This window comes from Poromitra crassiceps (assembly GCF_964638095.1).
Source record: "Poromitra crassiceps genome assembly, chromosome: 5".
NCBI classification, from domain to species: Eukaryota; Metazoa; Chordata; class Actinopteri; order Beryciformes; family Melamphaidae; genus Poromitra; species Poromitra crassiceps.
The window spans coordinates 58,192,608-58,214,831 of NC_139642.1; the positions used below are offsets into that span (position 1 = coordinate 58,192,608).

Consider the following 22,224-nt stretch of genomic DNA (forward strand, 5'->3'; position numbering starts at 1 on the left):
ACAGTTCACTTTGTTCTGTAATTCCTCATTGTTTTTCCAATGAAGTCCATTCAGTGTTGCTGAGCTGAGGCTTACTATCATGCTGTTATCATCTTACCTTCATCTACTCAAAGATATTGATGATTTATCAAGTTTTACAAGTCTTCATGTTAGAGTGACTAGCTGACAGTAACTGCCAACATTTACTGCCATAAGCTGCTAGACTATAACTTTTATTATCTCAACCAGCGGTTCTCAACTGGTGGGTCGTGACCCAAAAGTGGGTCCCTTTTGAGTGGGGTCGTGGATGTGTGCATGGAAAAAAGTTCCCCTGAAACTAGAAGATCTAAGGCATCCATTTCTATCAAAATGTCATGCTAGCTTGTCAGTAAGGGGGCTAAATCACACTCCAAGTTTAGGCTACATTTTGGTGAGGGAAAAACTGGCATGGCCATTTTCAAAGGGGTCCCTTGACCCTATGGGTACCCACAAGTCTCCCGTTTACAGACATGCCCACCTTATGCTAATCTCATGCCATCTTTGGCAAAAACAACGCTGTATTTTGCACACATTATAAAATGAGCTATTGTGAGCTCTTGGATAATCACAGCCTCATGAAACTTTACAGCCACAAACTAGAGACCTAGAGCATTCAGAAAAAGAGCATCACCAGTTAGTCTGTCTTTTGATTTCATATTTCATACTGTTCCATTTAGATTCTTGAAACTTGATGAGCATCACCAGTTTAAAATAGTTTAAAAAGCATATAGGGAAGAAATAAAATCAAAATAAAATTGGGTCGTGCCTTAATGACTCAGGATGTGTGTCGTCATGAGGCTAGACCAGTTGAGAACCACGATTAGCCATGAAACATTTGATGGTAACTTTAACTAGTCGACAGAGCACATGAAGAAATCTGTCTGCTGCTGTGTCTGTCTGCTTCAAAATGACAGAGTGACCCTACCACACTTTATGCTCATGAGCTGAACATGTTTAAACTTTTAACACAGCCTATCACACCTTAAAGAGTGAGCAGCCCTTTACTGCCTATGAAAAGGTGCTCACTCTTCTAAAGAAGAACCGAGGTGGACGTGAGATCCCAATATATCACTGTTGTGGCATGTCAAAGGTAGAGCAAGAGAGAGACACAAGTGTGTGTGTGTGTGTGTGTGTGTGTGTGTGTGTGAGAGTCATGTGAGTGAGTAAGTGAGTGAGTGAAAGAGTGAGTGAGTAACAGCAATAATTAGTCTGTTAGCATTTGTAGGCCATTGAGTTTATTATGGTCATCCATACTCTCATCATCCATCCACAAATTCTGTCTTCTCCCTCATATTACACAAAATATGGAGAAACCTACTGTATACCACATTCATTTATTGATCCAATATGTGCCAAATTTTATATTTTGCATAACGTTACATATGCATAACTAAAGGAAAACAACACAATCTAAAGGGAACTTCACTGTTGTAAATATTATGTATAATAAATCGCAAAAATTATGGAAACAAATAATTATCTTCATTTTTTTCTGCTGCCGGGCCAGTGAAAATATACAAGGAGCCAATAAAACTCTGATCTACTGGCCAAGTGGGCCAGTGAGAGAGAAAAGTCACGTTGAACAATGTGAAGTCTTTTTTCATTCACCATGCACGTGCTTAAATCAGAGTGAACAATGAACATACTCAGTGTTCATTAAACTAATTCAGATCAGCTGTTCTGGAACAGAAAACTCTGAGTTTCTTATCTCAGGGTTAATCAAGTCAGAGCTCAGGGTTAGACTCAACCTGCTTTATGGAATGGAGCAGGTTCCAAACACACATGTTTTGAACGGGCACTGCACTAGTTCAGTTATAATAAAGAGGAGACTTCTACTGCTGCTCTATTAAGGCCCAGGCAGTGGATCAGAAACAGCAGAAAATATTACAGCTAAAAATATATACGGTAAATATAAGAACTATATAGACCACACAACAGCTTATGTTTTCATATACAGCTTATTGACTTTCAACTGTTTAATTGGACACAAACAGAATCTGTTTGTTGAATCTCAACTAATAAGCTATTAAATCAACATCTACTGACAATGTGAAACAGTTGAATTGTTGAATGTCAACTAATAAGCTGTAAAGATGTTACAAATACCTCAGAGTCTCTGTAGGCGGACGATCTAAATAAAGTACAATGTGTGAGTTTAGATACTCTCTGTCACTGACACATATAACACAAAGAAAAGGAAAGTCAAAGAACTCAAACTTCATGAACAGAAAATTCAAGGGAAAATGTGTCATTGTCCCGCCCACACTGTTTGATTGACAGGTGATATCTGGGAAGTGCAGTGCAGAAACACCACAGCAATGAGGCTCTGAGCAGCAAAGATGGAGACAACAAAGGTCACATGTTGCTGCTTTAACAACTTCCTGTTTACTTGAGCTCACACAACTCAACAGTGTCATAATCATAAAACCTGAATCCAACATAGAGAGGCTGAGTGAAGGTGGTCTGGACTCTGTGAAGGAGAGTCATGCTCTCAGAGACGCTGTAGAAGGACAGAACACCTGCTCTGTGATCCAGGTACACTCCTACTCTGGAGGCCTGAGGGCCTGAGATGGCAGTTCTGACATTGTAATGTATGAATTGATAACCCTTGTTGTAATACTGTAATGCCCAAGACTTGTCATTGTTTCCAAATTCACTTTCATTACCTGTTCTGCTCATATCTTTATATGCGACTGCTATTACACCTGTCTTCATGCTCCACTCCACCTCCCAGTAACAACGTCCAGTCAGACCCTCTCTACTCAGGACCTGACATGTTGTAGTGAATCTGTCTGGGTGACTAGAAGACTGTGCTTCCCTCATGAGTGTTGCTTTTCTGTTCCCCTCAGATAATAACACCCATGTGTGTGCTGTGTTTGGATCCAGTGTGATCTGACGTGAATATTGTAAGAAGTCAGCTCTGGTCTTGGGCTCTCTTGGTGGTGACAGTAAAACATCCACTTCAGTCACTGTCAGTGAGATCTTAGTCCATTCCTCTGTAAGAACGTCCTGTAGTTTCTCTCTGGCCTCTGACACAGCTGTAGCCACATCCTCAAAGTACCGCAGAGGACGCATATTGGTGCTGGGTGAGTCTGTAGATTGACTGAGACATGACAGCGAGGGGTAACTGTGTAGAAAGTGGATGTGATCCTCTGTGTGTGAGAGCTGCTCCAGCTCAGCGTCTGTCCTCCTCAGCTCAGAGATGTCCTGCTTCAGCTTCTCCTGAAGTTCTTCTGCCCGACTCACCTCCTCTTTCTGCTGGGATCTGATCTGCTGCTTCACCTCAGAGCTTCTCTTCTCAATGAGACGGACCAGCTCAGTGAAGATCTTCTCACTGTGCTCCACTGCTTTATCAGCAGAGAGATTGATAGCCTTCACATCCTGTTGAAGCACATTCACGTCTTTCTCTCTGTCCTGGATTCTCTGCTGGATTTGCTGCCGACTCACCCCGAGCTCTTTCTGCCTCTCAGTCCATTCTGCTGCAGCTGAGACTTTGTCGTGTTCTTTATGTTCCTCCATGGAGCAGAGATAACAGATACACTGCTGATCAGTACGGCAGAACACCTTCATTACCTCATCATGATGAGAGCAGATGTTCTCCTGAAGCTTCACTGTGGCTTCCACCAGCTTGTGTTTCTTTAATGTAGCTACATCATAGTGATGCTGGAGGTGCTGCTCACAGTAAGAGGTCAGACACACCAGACAGGACTTGAGAGCTTTCAGCTTTCTCCCAGTGCAGACATCACAGGCCACGTCTCCAGGTCCAGCATAGCAGCGATCAGGAGGAGCAGCTTGGAGTCCTGTCTTCCTCAGGTCCTCCACCAATTCTGCTAACATGGTGTTTTTCACCAGGACAGGCCTTGGTGTGAAGGTCTGTCTGCACTGGGGGCAGCTGTGGATTTTCTTCTGATCCTCTTCATCCCAGCAGCTTTGAATACAGCTCATGCAGTAGCTGTGCCCACAGGGAATAGTCACCGGATCCTTCAGTAGATCCAGACAGATCGAACAGCAGAGTTTTGCTCCGTCCAGCTGGATTCCTTGCTGCGCCATTTCACTTCTCAGTAACCGTGTGTCTGATAGTTTCACTTGCTGTCAACAGAAAGAAGTTGGGCTCTGATCCAAGCCAAACCTCTGTTCTTCATGTTGCTGATCTGCAGTGAATGGGCTGGTCAGCTCTGTCACTTCACAGCATGCTGTTTACACCCATCTTTAAACTGGCAGATCTGTGAAAGGGGAGGGAACAGGAAACAAGACTGTGGGCTGTGTTTGGGTTCAGGAAGAAGAGGGAGGGGTTATCAAGCTTTGCTGGATTCCAGGAAGAGGAGCGGTTTTGAAGAGGCTGTGTGTGTGTGTGTGTGTGTGTGTGTGTGTGTGTGTGTGTGTGTGTGTGTGTGTGTGTGTGTGTGTGTGTGTGTGTGTGTGTGTGTGTGTGTGTGTGCGCGTGTGTGCGCGTGTGTGCGTGTGCGTGTGCGTCTGTGTGTGTGTGCTACCTACCTGCCTGCCTGCATTCCTTCCATTATTATACAGGGAAAGACAGTAAAATTACAGTCAGATTAACATTAAAAGCAATATTACAGATGTTAAAATGTGTTACATCTAAACTATTTAATGCCTGTGTCAGAAACTACAGTTCACTTTGTTCTGTGATTCCTCATCGTTTTTCCAATGGCAGTAAAAATGTGGGTCATAGAGAGCCGCAGGAACGAGTCCGGAAATCATCGATGCTAACACTCCTGGTTCTTCACTGTTTTCGCCTATGGGAGTTTTGAATGGGTTTTTGGCGCGATGCTTCTAATAATCTCTCTGGGCAACGCTGGCTTAATCAAACGCAAACCAGTGTTTAGTAATATCATCTTCACACACGAGGACCACTTTTATGAGTTTTGAAGCTTTTACGTGCCGTTAAAAGGGCGGCTAGCTAGCAAACGGCTAAATGAGACTACACTGTTGAGTCGATGGGTATTATACGTCAATAACGTCACCACTTCAAAGGACGAACACGGAAATTCTCTTTCCCTCACCTGGTTCAGCCCATTCAGCCCCGGGTAATCAGTGCACATCAACAACAGTCCAGGTTGAGTGCTGACGTGACGTGGAAGCCTATGCAACAGTGTGTAGTTCTGGATTAGCTTAGCTCAAGCTTTTTACTTCTAGGGCTCGCATTTACGCTACAAAACTCATGAAAGTGGTCCTCATGTGTGAAGATTATCCGACTGAACTCTGGTTCGCCTTTGAAGCTTGCCTTGCCCATAGACCTTATTTGAAGCATTGCGGCAAAAACCCATTCAAAAATCCCATAGACAGAAACAGTGAAGAACCAGGAAGTCCGGGACTTCCGTGTTCTGACTACAAAAATACATCATCCCTGCGGCTCTCTATTGTGAGGCTAGAGCGGTTGAGAATGAAAGAGGAGAGCCAGCACTCACGGTAGGCTAATTTGAAAAAAAGCCTTTTATTGGGCAGAGACAAATCAGACGTTTCGGCGTAAAGCCTTTGTCAACAATGAGACAACAATGTTTGTATATATTTCTGAAAGTGTCTCTTTCTCATTGTTGACAAAGACTTTACGCCGAAACGTCTGATTTTTCTCTGCCCAATAAAAGGCTTTTTTCAAATTAGCCTACCGTGAGTGCCGGCTCTCCTCTTTCATTGTTATCTATTATCCAGGCACCCGGTCTGTTTTTCATATAAGGAGTTGTGCGCTTTACCTCAATTCTTCTAGAGCAGTTGCGAACCACGATTAGCCATGTTACATTTTATGGTAACTTTAGCTAACTGCCATGGATGGCTGGTTGCATTGTACCTCCAATTGAACTTCACACAAAAAATAAAAAAATAAAAAAAATACATAAATACATAAATAAATACATAAATACTTAAACTAGTTAAAATAACTGCTGAAAAGATGAAACCATGTGTGAGTGAGTATGTGAATGTTGTCCTTTGCATATCTGGAAACCCGTTCGTCAAATCCACTTCAAACTTGTGTCTCAGACCCTGACTTAGTACAGTCTTGAATTTGGTGCAATTTGGTCACACCCGACCCCAGATACACTGTGCACAGCCCCACTGGGACACTCCGGAGGTTTAAACAAGTGCACCTCCTATCAGTGCTACAGTCGTCGACAAAGCAGATGAAGAAATCTGTTTCTGCTGCATCTGTCTGCTTCAAAATGACAGAGTGACCCTACCACACCTTATGCTCATGAGCTGAAAATGTTTGAACTTTTAACACAGCCTATCACACCTTAAAGAGTGAGCAGCCCTTTACTGCCTATGAAAAGGTGCTCACTCTTCTAAAGAAGAACCGAGGTGGACGTGAGATCCCAATATATCACTGTTGTGGCATGTCAAAGGTAGAGCAAGAGAGAGACACAAGTGTTTTTGTGTCTGTGTGTGTGTGGGGGGGGGGGGGGGGGGGGGGAGTCATGTGAGTGAGTGAGTGAGTGAGTGAGAAACAGTAATAATTAGTCTGTTAGCATTTGCAGGCCATTGAGTTTATTATGGTCATCCATACTCTCATCATCCATCCACAAATTCTGTCTTCTCCCTCATATTACACAAAATATGGAGAAACCTACTGTATACCACATTCATTTATTGATCCAATATGTGCCAAGTTTTATATTTTGCATAACGTTACATATCCAGAACTAAAGGAAAACAACACAATCTAAAGGGAACTTCACTGTTGTACATATTATGTATAATAAATCACTAAAATTATGGAAACAAATAATTATCTTCATTTTTTTCTGCTCCCGGGCCAGTGAAAATATACAAGGAGCCAATAAAACTCTGATCTACTGGCCAAGTGGGCCAGTGAGAGAGAAAAAAGTCACGTTGAACAATGTGAAGTATTTTTTCATTCACCATGCACGTGCTTCAATCAGAGTGAACAATGAACATACTCAGTGTTCATTAAACTAATTCAGATCAGCTGTTCTGGAACCGAAAACTCTGAGTTTCTTATCTCAGGGTTAATCAAGTCAGAGCTCAGGGTTAGACTCAACCTGCTTTATGGAATGGAGCAGGTTCCAAACACACATGTTTTGAACGGGCACTGCACTAGTTCAGTTATAATAAAGAGGAGACTTCTACTGCTGCTCTATTAAGGCCCAGGCAGTGGATCAGAAATAGCAGAAAATATTACAGCTAAATATATATACAGTAAATATAAGAACTATATAGACCACACAACAGTTTATCGGGCTTGAACGAAAAATATAGCTGGATATCGTCAGCAAAGCAGTGATAAGAAACACCCTTAAACTGACTGATGAGGAAGCCTAGGGGGAGCAAGTAAAGAGCGAAGAGGAACGGCGCAAGCACGGATCCCTGGGAAACGCCGCACGAGAGGGGGACGGAGTCAGATTTGAAAGGGCCGACAGCCACGGAGAAACATCTCTCCTTAAGGTAGGAGGCAAACCATTTTACAGTAGGGCACTCCCCGAGATGCCTACCCACTCCTTTAGTCTGCCTAGCAGGATTCTGTGGTCCACCGTGTCAAACGCTGCACTGAGATCTAACAGAACCACGACAGTGCATTTCCCGTCAGAGGAGTCAGAGGCCATCATGATGTCATTGGATACTCTGAGAAGGGCAGTTTCGGTGGAGTGGTGTTTTCGGAAACCGGATTGGAATCTGTCTGCGATGTTGTGGTCTGTCAGATAGGTGGTGAGCTGGTTAGCTACCACTCTCTCTAACACCTTTGAGACAAAGGGCAACTTAGAGATGGGTCTATAATTATTAGTTTGGGAGGGGTCGAGGTTTGGCTTCTTAAGAAGGGGCTGAACAACTGCCTCCTTGAATAGGTTGGGACAGAGCCAGAGACTAGGGATCTGTTAATAATAGTGACCAAACTAGGGCCAATAGAGCTAAAAAACCTCCTTGAACATAGAGGTAGGTAGAACATCCAGAGGGCTTGTGGAGGACTTCATGGATGTCACTATATCTAAAAGATCTGTTTGGGAGACAGGGGCGAGACTGCTTAGGGAGGATTGGGTGACTGGGCAGAGGGGAAGGGGGGAGGAGGAGGGGGTGATGCTTGCCCTAACATCAGCTACTTTGTTTACAAAGAACAAAAGAAAACGAATACAGTCTTCATTAGAAAACACCGGAACAGAGGGAGTGGGAGGACTAACTAAAGAATTTATGACTTTAAAAAGAACTCTGGGATTTCGCTTGCTAGAAGAGATCAGGTTTGAAAAATACTCAGCCCTGCCACTATTAACTAGATCGTTGAATTCTGCTATCAGATCTTTAAGATAGAGGCGATGGACTTCGAGGTTTGAGGATTTCCATCTCCTCTCTGTTTTGCGACATTTACGTCTCAGTCCTTGTTCAACCAGGGGGAGACAGGGCGGGTAGAGCGAGTCACAATGGGGGCTACGTCATCTAAAATGGTTGCACAGTGTGCGTTGAAAGCATGAACTAAACAATCCACGTCATCATCAGGCGACAACAACACATTCTGATCGAAATTAGCAGCGAAATTCTCAACAGCTAAGCTGTTGACAATGCGAGAGCTTTTTATACGCTTCTCTGGCACAAAGTCATTGTCAAAGGACAGGTTGAATGAATGAATTTATTTGCACATGCACACACACCCACAAATTACACAGTTTAAGATACATAAAAGATAACAAAAGACAACAAGTAGTCCAGACAGTGCAGGAAGAGGTAGGAAACCCGTATGGGCTTATTTGAGCCTCCACCTAAGAAACAAAAATAATGCACACGTAAAATACATACACTACCTACAGTAAACACTAAACATAAAAACCCTAGAAGTTAAAATAAGACTTTAAAAATAATGATGATCTCAGAACATATTTCCTCAATTACAATTGTACTTTTGCAGCAACTGCTGCCTTAATCTCTTTTTAAAGACAGGCACAGATATTGACATTTTTAAGGTGTCCTCACGTTCATTCCACAGTTGTGGACCTCTGCAAACTATACTAAAGCTCGTACATTTAAGCTTACGCTTTTCCCCCCTTATAATATGTTTCCTTCTTGTCTGATGTGTGTGTGAGTGAACATAAATTGGAACCAGGTCACAAAGTCTGTTGTTTCGTATATGCACCACATCATACATAACACATGCATTGTGAAAGACATTACTTTCGGGCAGCTTCAGAAGACTGTAGCGCTGGAAGAGAGGATCAGTATGGGCATTAAACTTCGACCAAGAAATGGCACGTATGACTTTTTTCTGTACAGTCTGTAGTTTCATAAGATAACTGGGAAAGGTATTGCACCAAATAATATTACAATAGTTAATATGGGGCTCAAACAAGGACCGATATAAGGCTAGAAGTGCTTCCAATAGAAGAAAGTGTCTCACTTTAAAAAACAGCACACATTTGTGGTCGGACACCGTCAGATCTTCGATACAGACGTTGCTATTTGTTAAACCAATTGTGAACACAAGGTCCAGGGTATTTCCCTTATTGTGGGTCGGAGCGGCGACATGTTGGACAAAACAAAGAGACGCAGTAATATTAAGAAAATCAGCAGCAAAAGTATCTGAGCTCTTATTAATATGCATGTTAAAATCTCCGGTTAAAATAATTCTGTCCAAGCAAATGATAGATGCTAAAAAGTCACCAAACTCGGCTAGGAACGAGCTATTTCTGCCTGGAGGGTGGTAGATTAGCACACAGTGAAACGGGTTTATACGTCCAATTTTGTTCATGTGGACTTCAAAGGACGAGTAGGAACCTGCTCACCGTACGAGAGGAGAAACAGTCTCGGTAGAACATGGCAAGTCCTCCGCCTCTCCCAGTGGAACGCGGGCGCAGGAGTAAGCACAGTTTGGCTTAAAGTTTCCGAAATTAACATCCAGTCCAGCTTCTTAGTTACAAAGAAATCGTTCAGGAAGAACGACTTGTTGGTAATGGATCTGGCATTTAATAATCCAAGGCAGATGGAATCGGAACCAGCTCTGCCGAGTGTTGACGCTCGGGGTAGTGGCCGCAGACACCTAGGCCGAGTCCCGGCTTGCCTACACACAGCCCCTGACGCCCCGCTTGTGAGTGGTCGGCGGTGAAACCCAGGAACGAAAGCCGGCAACAGCGACGGAGACGCCGGGAGGATGGGCCTGAGGCAGGATAGCCTTACGTCGGGGATCGTAAACGTGCAGGTGGACAAGGGCACGGCCAGGGAGCGGTCTCGGATTAGCCTTCGCAGCTTTACCGCGGCTCCAGCTCGTCTACCCCGCCGTCTCGCACGCACTGTCCGGGGACAACAGCAGGATGAGGCCCAGATCGTCGCGGGGATCTGAAGACGTAGCGCCCGGTGTGGACTCCACTGATCAGATCGATGGGACAGGGAGCCCACCACCGAATCGCGAATGTTCAGCAAGGTAAGACGATCATACACAGCTACTGATTGTACACTGTTCACACATAACGATGAACAAACAAACAGGACAAACCAAACGAGAATCCGGCACAGACGACTAGCAGCCAGCATAGGCGTGGCCATCTTAGTGCGGAAGCTTAGGTGATTGGCAAGGAAAAAGCCAAACAGAAGACCTTAAAATGTGTGAGTTTAGATGCTCTCTGTCACTGACTCATAACACAAAGAAAAGGAAAGTCAAATAACTCAAACTTCATGAACAGAAAATTCAAGGAAAATGTGTCATGGTCCCGCCCACACTGTTTGATTGACAGGTGATCTCTGGGAAGTGCAGTGCAGAAACACCACAGCAATGAGGCTCTGAGGAGCAAAGATGGAGACAAACAAAGGTCACATGTTGCTGCTTTAACAACTTCCTGTTTACTTGAGCTCACACAACTCAGCAGTGGATCCAAAAGTGCGAAGCTTAAATCCAGGATGGAGAGGCTGAGTGAAGGTGGTCTGGACTCTGTGAAGGAGAGTCATGGTTTCAGAGACACTGTAGAAGCACAGAACACCTGCTCTGTGATCCAGGTACACTCCTACTCTGGAGGACCGAGGGCCTGAGATGGCAGTTATGACATTGTTATGTATGAATTGATAACTATCGTTGTAATACACTAATGCCCAAGACTTGACATTGTATCCAAAAAGACTTTCAACCCCTCTTCTGCTCATATCTTTATATGCGACTGCTGCTGAACCTCCCTTCACACTCCACTCCACCTCCCAGTAACAATGTCCAGTCAGACCCTCTCTACTCAGGACCTGAATCTTGTTAATGAATCTGTCCTTGTTAATGAATCTGTCTTGGGGAGTAGAATATGACTGATTTTGATTCACACGTGTTGCTTTTCTGTTCCCCTCAGATAATAACAGCCATGTGTGTGCTGTGTTTGGATCCAGTGTGATCTGACGTGAATATTGTAAGAAGTCAGCTCTGGTCTTGGGTTCTGGTCGTGGCAGTAAAACATCCACTTCAGTCACTGTCAGTGAGATCTTAGTCCATTCCTCTGTAAGAACATCCTGTAGTTTCTCTCTGGCCTCTGACACAGCTGCAGTCACATCCTCAAAGTAGCGCAGAGGACGGATATCGGTGCTGGGTGAGTCTGTAGATTGACTGAGACATGACAGCAAGGGGTAACTGTGGAGGAAGTGGATGTGATCCTCTGTGTGTGAGAGCTGCTCCAGCTCAGCGTCTGTCCTCCTCAGCTCAGAGATGTCCTGCTTCAGGTGCTCCTGAAGTTCTTCGGCCCGACTCACTTCCTCTTTCTGCTGGGATCTGATCTGCTGCTTCACCTCAGAGCTTCTCTTCTCAATGAGACGGACCAGCTCAGTGAAGATCTTCTCACTGTGCTCCACTGTTTTATCAGCAGAGAGATTGATAGCCTTCACATCCTGTTGAAGCACATTCACGTCTTTCTCTCTGTCCTGGATTCTCTGCTGGATTTTCTGCCGACTCACCCCGAGCTCTTTCTGTCTCTCAGTCCTTTCTGCTGCAGCTGAGACTGTGTCGTGGCCTTTATGTTCCTCCATGGAGCAGAGGAGACAGATACACTGCTGATCAGTACGACAGAAAACCTTCATTACCTCATCATGACGAGAGCAGATGTTCTTCGCGGTGGCTTCCACCAGCTTGTGTTTCTTCAATGGAGCAACATCAGAGTGAGGCTGGAGGTGCTGCTCACAGTAAGAGGTCAGACACATCATGCAGGACTTGAGGGCTTTCAGCGTCCTCCCAGTGCAGACATCACAGGCCACATCTCCAGGTCCAGCATAGCAGCGATCAGGAGGAGCAGCTTGGAGTCCTGTCTTCCTCAGGTCCTCCACCAACTCTGCTAACATGGTGTTTTTCACCAGGACAGGCCTCGGTGTGAAGGTCTGTCTGCACTGTGGGCAGCTGTGGATTTTCTTCTGATCCTCTTCATCCCAGAAGCCTTGAATACAGCTCATGCAGTAGCTGTGCCCACAGGGAATAGTCACCGGATCCTTCAGTAGATCCAGACAGATCGAACAGCAGAGTTTTGCTCCGTCCAGCTGGATTCCTTGCTCCGCCATTTCACTTCTCAGTAACCGTGTGTCAGATAGTTTCACTTGCTCTCAACAGAAAGAAGTTGGGCTCTGATCCAAGCCAAACCTCTGTTCTTCATGTTGCTGATCTGCAGTGAATGGGCTGGTCAGCTCTGTCACTTCACAACATGCTGTTTACACCCATCTGGGCTGTGTTTGGGTCCAGGAAGAAGAGGGAGGGGTTATCAAGTTTTGCTGGATTCCAGGAAGAGGAGCGGTTTTGAAGTGTGTGTGTGTGTGTGTGTGTGTGTGTGTGTGTGTGTGTGTGTGTGTGTGTGTGTGTGTGTGTGTGTGTGTGTGTGTGTGTGTGTGTGTGTGTGTGTGTGTGTGTGTGGGTCTGTGTGTGTGTGTGTGTGTGTGTGTGTGTGTGTGTGTGTGTGTGTGTGTGTGTGTGTGTGTGTCTGTCTGTCTGTCTGTCTGTCTGTCTGTCTGTCTGTCTGTCTGTCTGTCTGTCTGTCTGTCTGTCTGTGTGAGTGAGTGAGTGAGAAACAGCAATAATTAGTCTGTTAGTATTTGCAGGCCATTGAGTTTATTATGGTCATCCATTGATACTCGCAGAGCATGAAAATGACTTACAGTCCATGTTGTCCATTGTTGTTGAATGGTGCTGGAAATGGAGGCTGAGGGTGAATCAAGACAAAACACAAATTGTGCACTTTAGACCTGCACCAAGGCCTAGGAGTTATTTTGTATTTAATTTTGGATCAATAGTATTAGCATATACAGATCACTATAAATATCTGGACTTGACACTGGATAAAGCATATGACATTTAAGGAGGGAGTTAATGTTTTAGCTCAATCAGCGGGCAGAGCCCTGGGATCTGTATTGAACAAGGTTAAATATTGTGGTAATCTTGGTTTTCATACTTACACGCAACTGTATAATTCATGTGTTTGTCCTGTGTCGGATTATGCTTCTGGTGTTTGGGGTTCCCAGGAACACCTAAGCTGTAATAGGCTACTGTGCATTATAGAGCTATCCGTTATTTTTTAGGAGTTCATAAATGCACATCAGTTCTGGCCATCAGTGGGGATATGGGCTGGGAATCTCCAAACATCAGACATCATGGTCAAATGCTGCGATTATGGAACAGACTTGTGAGGATGTCTGATCAGAGACTGACCAAACAGATATTTAACTGGGACATTGCCCATAGACATCCCTGGACAACTGAACTGAAGTCTTTATTCTATGCAAATGATTTATCATTTATTTTCCATAATAGATTAGTTTGTGACATCCGGGAGACCATGAGTAATAGGTGCCTTTTGTATAAAGATAAATGGTCCATTGACTTATGGTCTAAGCCTAAATTAAGAACCTACCGTCTTATAAAAGACAGTTATTCTGTACAGCCTTATGTCAAGTTCGATCTGGACAGAAGAAAAAGGTCCTTGTGTGCACGGTTATGATCTGGAACGTTGCCCTTGGCACTGGAGACTGGTAGTAAACCTACATGTTTATGTAGGTTATCATAGGCTTTATTATGTAGGCTTCATGTTACTGCATGTGCTACCCCTGAAGAAGACAGACTTTGTTCGCTCTGTGACCTGGGTGAAATTGAGAATGAGATTCATTTTCTATTCTATTGTACTGTCTATGATGAGGTAAGGGAGATACTGTTCAGTAAAATGTCCTCTATTTATGATGATTTTTTAAAGATGGACGATTATGAAAAACTTGAGTTGTGTTTTAAGAAAGGGACTTTCTTTATTGGAAACTTTATTTCCCAGGCATGGGAGCTAAGGCAGAATGTTCTGTTCAGAAAATGATTTTTGCTGCTGTGGTGTATGTTATGCTGTGATTTAGTTGTATTACTGCGGCATTGGCGTATGTATGTTGTACTGTATAATGTATACGTGTGTCTTGTAAGCCCATGAGGGCTGGGCACTAGGGGTGTCACGATACACTCAGTTCACGATACGATACGTATCACGATACTGGGTTCACGATAACGATACGATACGATACGATTTTAACAATATTTTTTTAAACTTGAATAATGACAATATATGACTGGAAAAGTAGTATTTTATTTGAAATGCACAAATACAAAACATGCTGTTGTGGGAAATTGTTATTACAATAACAACTAGAAAAAACATGAGATTGGAGATAAGGCTTATCTTGAAATAGAATGAGTTACACCGTCACTTAGATTTACTTTGAACTAAAAGGTTTCTCAGCAGTATAAATTCTCATTATGCATCTTCAGTTTTTCTTCAAACTCAAACAACAAGACTTTTCTTAATCTATTTTTTATGCATCTTCAGTTTTTCCTGTCAAGTAAACAGTTTTGCCAGAAACTCAATTGAATGGTTTCTCTCCTGTATAACTTCTCATGTGTCTCTTCAGAGACTTGTTCAACTGAACTACTTTCCACACATTGAACTTCAACAAACAAAGACGTTTCTTAGTCTATTTTTTGAAAAAAAAAAAAAAAAAAAAAAAAAAAATTTTTTTTTTTTTTTGCGATATGAGATTTCATCTCAACGATACATATCGTGACGTTTTACTATCGCGAAATTTCGTGGGACGATATATTGTGACACCCCTACTGGGCACTGTCAAGTGCATGACACATTAAAAATCAAATCAAATCAAATCAAATACTCTCATCATCCATCCATAAATTCTGTCTTCTCCCTCATATTACACAAAATATGGAGAAACCTACTGTATACCACATTCATTTATTGATCCAATATGTGCCAACTTTTACATTTTGCATAAAGTTACATATCCACAACTAAAGGAAAACAACCAAATCTAAAGGGAACTTCACTGTTGTAAATATTATGTATAATAAATCACTAAAATTATGGAAACAAATAATTGTTTTCAGTTGTTTCTGCTGCCGGGCCAGTGAAAATATACAAGGGGCCAGTAAAACTCTGATCTACTGGCCAAGTGGGCCAGTGAGAAACAAAAAAGTCACGTTGAACAATGTGAAGTCTTTTTTCATTCACCATGCACGTGCTTCAATCAGAGTGAACAATGAACATACTCAGTGTTCATTAAACTAATTCAGATCAGCTGTTCTGGAACCGAAAACTCAGAGTTTCTTATCTCAGGGTTAATCAAGTCAGAGCTCAGGGTTAGACTCAACCTGCTTTATGGAATGGAGCAGGTTCCAAACACACATGTTTTGAACGGGCACTGCACTAGTTCAGTTATAATAAAGAGGAGACTTCTACTGCTGCTCTATTAAGGCCCAGGCAGTGGATCAGAAATAGCAGAAAATATTACAGCTAAATATATATACAGTAAATATAAGAACTATATAGACCACACAACAGTTTATGTTTTCATATAGAGCTTATTGACATTCAACTGTTTAATTGGACACAAACAGAATCTGTTTGTTGAATCTCAACTAATAAGCTATTAAATCAACATCTACTGACAATGTGAAACAGTTGAATTGTTGAATGTCAACTAATAAGCTGTAGAGATGTTACAAATACCTCAGAGTCTCTGTAGGCGGACGATCACTGACTCATATAACACAAAGAAAAGTGTTAGCTAAAATGTGTGAGTTTAGATACTCTCTGTCACTGAATCATATAACACAAAGAAAAGGAAAGACCAAGAAAACTCAAACTTCATAAACAGAAAATTCAAGGGAAAATGTGTCATAGTCCCGCCCACACTGTTTGATTGACAGGTGATCTCTGGGAAGTGCAGTGCAGAAACACCACAGCAATGAGGCACTGAGCAGCAAAGATGGAGACAACAAAGGTCACATGTTGCTGCTTTAACAACTTCCTGTTTACTTGAGCTCACACAACTCAACAGTCATGAACCAATTATTTAACTTGAATCCAGGATGGAGAGGCTGAGTGAAGGTGGTCTGGACTCTGTGAAGGAGAGTCATGCTTTCAGAGACGCTGTAGAAGGACAGAACACCTGCTCTGTGATCCAGGTACACTCCTACTCTGGAGGGCTGAGGGCCTGAGATGGCAGTTTTGACATTGTTATGTATGAATTGATAACTATTGTTGTAATACTGTAATGCCCAAGACTTGTCATTATTTCCAAATTCACATTTATTATCTTTTCTGCTAATATCTTTATATGCGACTGCTGTTGAACCTGTCCCGTTCCCCTTCACCTCCCAGTAACAACGTCCAGTCAGACCCTCTCTACTCAGGACCTGATTGTAGTTAGTGAATCTGTCTGGGTGACTAGAATATGACTGCTCTTTATACACACATGTTGCTTTTCTGTTCCCTTCAGATAATAACACATTTGTGTGTGCTGTGTTTGGATCCAGTGTGATCTGACGTGAATATTGTAAGAAGTCAGCTCTGGTCTTGGGCTCTCTTGGTGGTGACAGTAAAACATCCACTTCAGTCACTGTCAGTGAGATCTTAGTCCATTCCTCTGTAAGAACGTCCTGTAGTTTCTCTCTGGCCTCTGACACAGCTGCAGTCACATCCTCAAAGTAGCGCAGAGGACGGATATTGGTGCTGGGTGAGTCTGTAGATTGACTGAGACATGACAGTGAGGGGTAACTGTGTAGAAAGTGGATGTGATCCTCTGTGTGTGAGAGCTGCTCCAGCTCAGCATCTGTCCTCCTCAGCTCAGAGATGTCCTGCTTCAGCTTCTCCTGAAGTTCTTCGGCCCGACTCACTTCCTCTTTCTGCTGGGATCTGATCTGCTGCTTCACCTCAGAGCTTCTCTTCTCAATGAGACGGACCAGCTGAGTGAAGATCTTCTCACTGTGCTCCACTGCTTTATCAGCAGAGAGATTGATAGCCTTCACATCCTGTTGAAGCACATTCACGTCTTTCTCTCTGACCTGGATTCTCTGCTGGATTTGCTGCCGACTCACCCCGAGCTCTTTCTGCCTCTCAGTCCATTCTGCTGCAGCTGAGACTGTGTCGTGTCCTTTATGTTCCTCCATGGAGCAGAGATAACAGATACACTGCTGATCAGTACGACAGAACATCTTCATCACCTCATCATGACGAGAGCAGATGTTCTCCTGAAGCTTCACTGTGGCTTCCACCAGCTTGTGTTTCTTTAATGGAGCAACATAATAGTGAGGCTGGAGGTGCTGCTCACAGTAAGAGACCAGACACATCATGCAGGACTTGAGGGCTTTCAGCCTTCTCCCAGTACAGACATCACAGGCCACATCTCCAGGTCCAGCAAAGCAGCGATCAGGAGGAGCAGCTTGGAGTCCTGTCTTCCTCAGGTCCTCCACCAACTCTGCTAACATGGTACTTTTCACCAGGACAGGCCTTGGTATGAAGGTCTGTCTGCACTGTGGGCAGCTGTGGATTTTCTTCTGATCCTCTTCATCCCAGCAGCTTTGAATACAGCTCATGCAGTAGCTGTGCCCACAGGGAATAGTCACCGGATCCTTCAGTAGATCCAGACAGATCGAACAGCAGAATTTTGCTCCGTCCAGGTGGATTCCTTGCTGCGCCATTTCACTTCTCAGTAACCGTGTGTCAGATAGTTTCAGTTGCTGTCAACAGAAAGAAGTTGGGCTCTGATCCAAGCCAAACCTCTGTTCTTCATGTTGCTGATCTGCAGTGAATGGGCTGGTCAGCTCTGTCACTTCACCACATGCTGTTTACACCCATCTTTAAACTGGCAGATCTGTGAAAGGGGAGGGAACAGGAAACAAGACTGTGGGCTGTGTTTGGCTCCAGGAAGAAGAGGGAGGGGTTATCAAGCTTTGCTTGATTCCAGGAAGAGGAGCGGTTTTGAAGAGTGTGTGTGTGTGTGTGTGTGTGTGTGTGTGTGTGTGTGTGTGTGTGTGTGTGTGTGTGTGTGTGTGTGTGTGTGTGTGTGTGTGTGTGTGTGTGTGTGTGTGTGCGCGTGTGTGCCTGCATGCGTGCCTGCGTGCCTTCCATTATTATCCAGGAAACGAAAGTAACATTACAGTCAGATGAACATTAAAAGCAATATTACAGATGTTAAAATGTGTTACATCTAAACTATTTAACACCTGTCTCTGAAACTACAGTTCACTTTGTTCTGTGATTCCTCATCGTTTTTCCTATAAAGTCCATTCAGTGTTTCTGAGCTGAGGCTTACTATCATGCTGTTATCATCATACCTGCTTCATCTATGATATTAATGATTTATCAAGTTTTACAAGTCTTCATGTTAGAGTGACTATAGCTGACAGTAACTGCCAACATTTTACTGCCATAAGCTAGACTATAACTTTTATTATCTCAACCAGCGGTTCTCAACTGGTGGGTCGTGACCCAAAAGTGGGGCCGTTTTGAGTGGGTTGTGGATGTGTGCATGGAAAAAAGTTCCCCTGAAACTAGAAGATCTAAGGCATCCATTTTTATCAAAATGTCCTGATAGCTTGTCAGTAAAGGGGCTAAATCACACTCCAAGCTTAGGCTAAATTTTGGTGAGGTAAAAACTGGCATGGCCATTTTCAAAGGGGTCCCTTGACCCTATGGGTACCCACAAGTCTCCAGTTTACAGACATGCCCACCTTATGCTAATCCCATGCCATCTTTGGCAAAAACAAAGCTGTATTTTGCACACATTATAAAATGATCTATTGTGAGCTCTGGGAAAATCACAGCCTCATGAAACTTTACAACCACAAACTAGAGCATTCACAAAAGAGCATCACCAGTTAGTCTGCCTTTTGATTTCATATTTCATACTGTTCCATTTAGATTCTTGAAACTTGATGAGTATCACCAGTTTAAAATCATTTAAAAAGCTTATAGGGAAAAAATAAAATAAAATTGGATCGCGACTTAACGACTCAGGAAAAATGTGGTCGTCGTGAGGCTAGACCAGTTGAGAACCACGATTAGCCATGCTACATTTTATGGTAACTTTAGCTAACTGCCATGTATGGCTGGTTTCATTGTACCTCCAACTGAACTTCACGTTGTCGCTCTGATATTATTGCTTTGATCATTTGTTTGTGTTCTGCTTGGTGGTTCAGATTGATGCTATGTGGCTTCATGGCAGAGAGAATGGAGCACATGTATGTGTCCATGTGGGGGAGTGAACTTAAAATCTTAAATGTTACAATTATCAGACTAAACTCCGGCTGGCACCCCAAAAAGGCCCCAAAAAGGCACCCCAAAGAGGCAATCCACTACAGCAAAATGGCTGTTGCTGGAAAAATAAATGAATAAATAAATAAATAATGAAACTACTGAATTCACTTACTACTACACATTTCTCCAGCATAATCTGTTCTGGGAACACCCCTGGGACCCCTTTAACACCTACACTATCTTCTATTGCTGTTGCCAGCATTGTAGCATTGCATTGTAGCTCCTAGTGCCCCGCCACTCATTTCAGATGCACCCTCAGTCATTTGGCTGTGGAGCCCGGAGGCATCAGAATCACTTACCGGGCTGTACCGGCACTAAACATGTGACCGGGCCTCCAGCTCCAGTCATGACCCGCTGGCTTCTGCTCGTCTTGCTGCACCGTAGGCAGGAAGTCTCAGAGGAGCGCTGGCTCTATTTGACCCATGAAGAAGAACAAAATCCGAGTGAACCTGACCTCCTGACCTCTCTATTCACCCCAAATATGAAATCCCAGGTTGGAACAATGCCCACATGCTAGATCTTCATACAGGAAGAACAAATGGGATGGGATGTCTATTTGATGCCTTATTAGCTCCAGAAATGTTGAAGTTTGGTACTTAGTGTGAATATTGAATATTAAATTGAATTCATCAGCCTGTGGCCAATGCATTTTGATGAAAGCCATGTTATTCCTTTCCAATACACACGTGGCTCTGTCCAGGCCGATGTCAGCTATGGACAGGGGTGGGCAACGCCCACTCAGACATGAGTCTTGCCCACCCAATCAAAAGGAAAATATTGCAACAAGCACAGGTAGAGAGTTGACCTCTGTTTTATTAGCAGATCCTGTGCCATGGTACGAACATTTCAACATTGTGAAGCAATGTAATTAACATGTAGAACAGCACTATTAGTCGACACATAACATTGCAGATAACTAACATCACACATATAGAACAGGAAGTGCTTTAACTAACCTCCCAAAGCACATTAATAAACACATCTACCCCAGAGCATGCTGGGAACTCCGCCTACAATATATTTATTTTCACCCCAAACCAATGGAGATATTCAGTATGTTGCAGCCAGAGATTTCAGGCAGATTTCTGGACTTTTCTCTGTCTGGCTGCACGTTCTCTGCTGCTTGACAACTGCTGTGTTAGCTACAGACTGCTACGTTGTTCAAGACTACTTCTTCTATCCCCTTTACAACAGTCGCCACTTGCTCACAGGTACCCCGCCTTGTGGCGAGAATCGTGTAGTGCATTCTCACACACCAAAGTACTTGTCTCAACTGTCAACTGTCCTAAATGACTGTCTGTCTAGTGAATGCTTTCCACAAAATCATGAACAATGAAGAAAACCAGGACTACAGTTCCACTTTTACCAAATAAAACCAAAATAGATGTTCTGCGACAAGTTATATCATCCTGAAAACCCAAATATTTGAAATGAGTAAAATTATAAAATGATCTGTCAGTGCAATAAGGCAAATAAAATAAGTTGTTGGCCCCCCATAGTAAACATAAACATTATAATGACATCTTCCCATACCTGTCAACCTGTCACAAAGTGGCTGACTCCTACTGGAACTATTTGGTGTAGCCTACCCATTACACTTAACTCTGGAAATGGCTTCTACACCCTGCTTCAAATCCTTCTTTATAAATTAGAATATAATGCAACTACTGTAATGCAACCATCCCTGGCCTGAACCGACAACCTCTGGCAACCTACCGCCAAAGTTGCCCCCTACCAGCCCACCCTAATGTAGCAGGCTAAAATGGGGCTTGGGCTCTGTCAAAGACCAACTAGGCTACTGCTGAAATGTAATCTTAATGATCCACAGACTTTTTGGTAAGTTGCTTTAAAGCAGAAGTTCACCCTAAAATGAAAATTCAGTCATTATCTGCTCACCCCCATGCCGGTGGAAGGTCGGGTGAAGTTTTTTAGTCCACAAAAACATTTGTGGAGTTTTCCTGGAAAACAGTTACAGTAGGCTACAGTATTCTCCTAAACAATTATAGTGAATTGTGACCAACTTTCTGAACTGAACTGTTAAAGTGCACGGGGTGGGGGTGGGGGGTGGGGGGGGTAGCGTGCCGTTTACCAACCAACTTGCCAAAAATGCTAATAAACAGCTTAAATTTGGGAAAATTGAAAAAAATGCCTTTGGCTTTGTCAGTCCCTGCCTAAGCCAATGCTCAATGCCCATGTGCAGTTTCAGATTGGCCAACCTGTTAAGGAGAAAAATGGAGGCGGATAGACAGAAAAAAAAGACAAGACAGAGTTTTAACACATTATAAGTGATTGCATGTGCAAATGAACAAAGAAAATGTCATAATATACAAATTCATCATACATCTTGTATAGCCGGTTATAGTCTAAGAGCTAACTAACAGTCGTAGCAGCTTTTGGATGACATTTGTTATACTGCACACTGTAACTGCTACATGACATCATGTTGTAGCAGGTTTTGGATGACGTGTTATGCACATATACAGTAATAACTACATGACATCATGTTGTAGCAGGTTTTAGATGACGTGTTATGCACATATACAGTAATAACTACATGACATCATGTTGTAGCAGGTTTTAGATGATGTGTTATGCACATATACAGTAATAACTACATGACATCATGTTGTAGCAGGTTTTAGATTATGTGTTATGCACATATACAGTAATA

General features: G+C 43.2%; 2 protein-coding genes across 2 annotated transcripts; both read right to left on the reverse strand.

Annotated features, from left to right (window-relative positions):
* Window positions 1–1,277: 1,277 nt before the first annotated feature.
* Window positions 1,278–4,073, reverse strand: LOC310777474 (E3 ubiquitin/ISG15 ligase TRIM25-like). Its single transcript, XM_083637810.1, has one exon. It carries the CDS (start codon window positions 4,066–4,068, stop codon window positions 2,404–2,406), a length of 1,665 nt encoding a protein of 554 aa, XP_083493936.1. The 5' UTR covers window positions 4,069–4,073; the 3' UTR covers window positions 1,278–2,403.
* A 6,730-nt stretch (window positions 4,074–10,803) lies between these two features.
* Window positions 10,804–17,935, reverse strand: LOC310776641 (uncharacterized protein; the record flags this gene model as incomplete). Its single annotated transcript, XM_083636814.1, has 2 exons — window positions 10,804–12,484; window positions 16,272–17,935. The coding sequence occupies 2 exons, from the start codon at window positions 17,933–17,935 to the stop codon at window positions 10,804–10,806; spliced, it is 3,345 nt and encodes a 1,114-aa protein (XP_083492940.1).
* Between the last annotated feature and the right edge of the window lie 4,289 nt (window positions 17,936–22,224).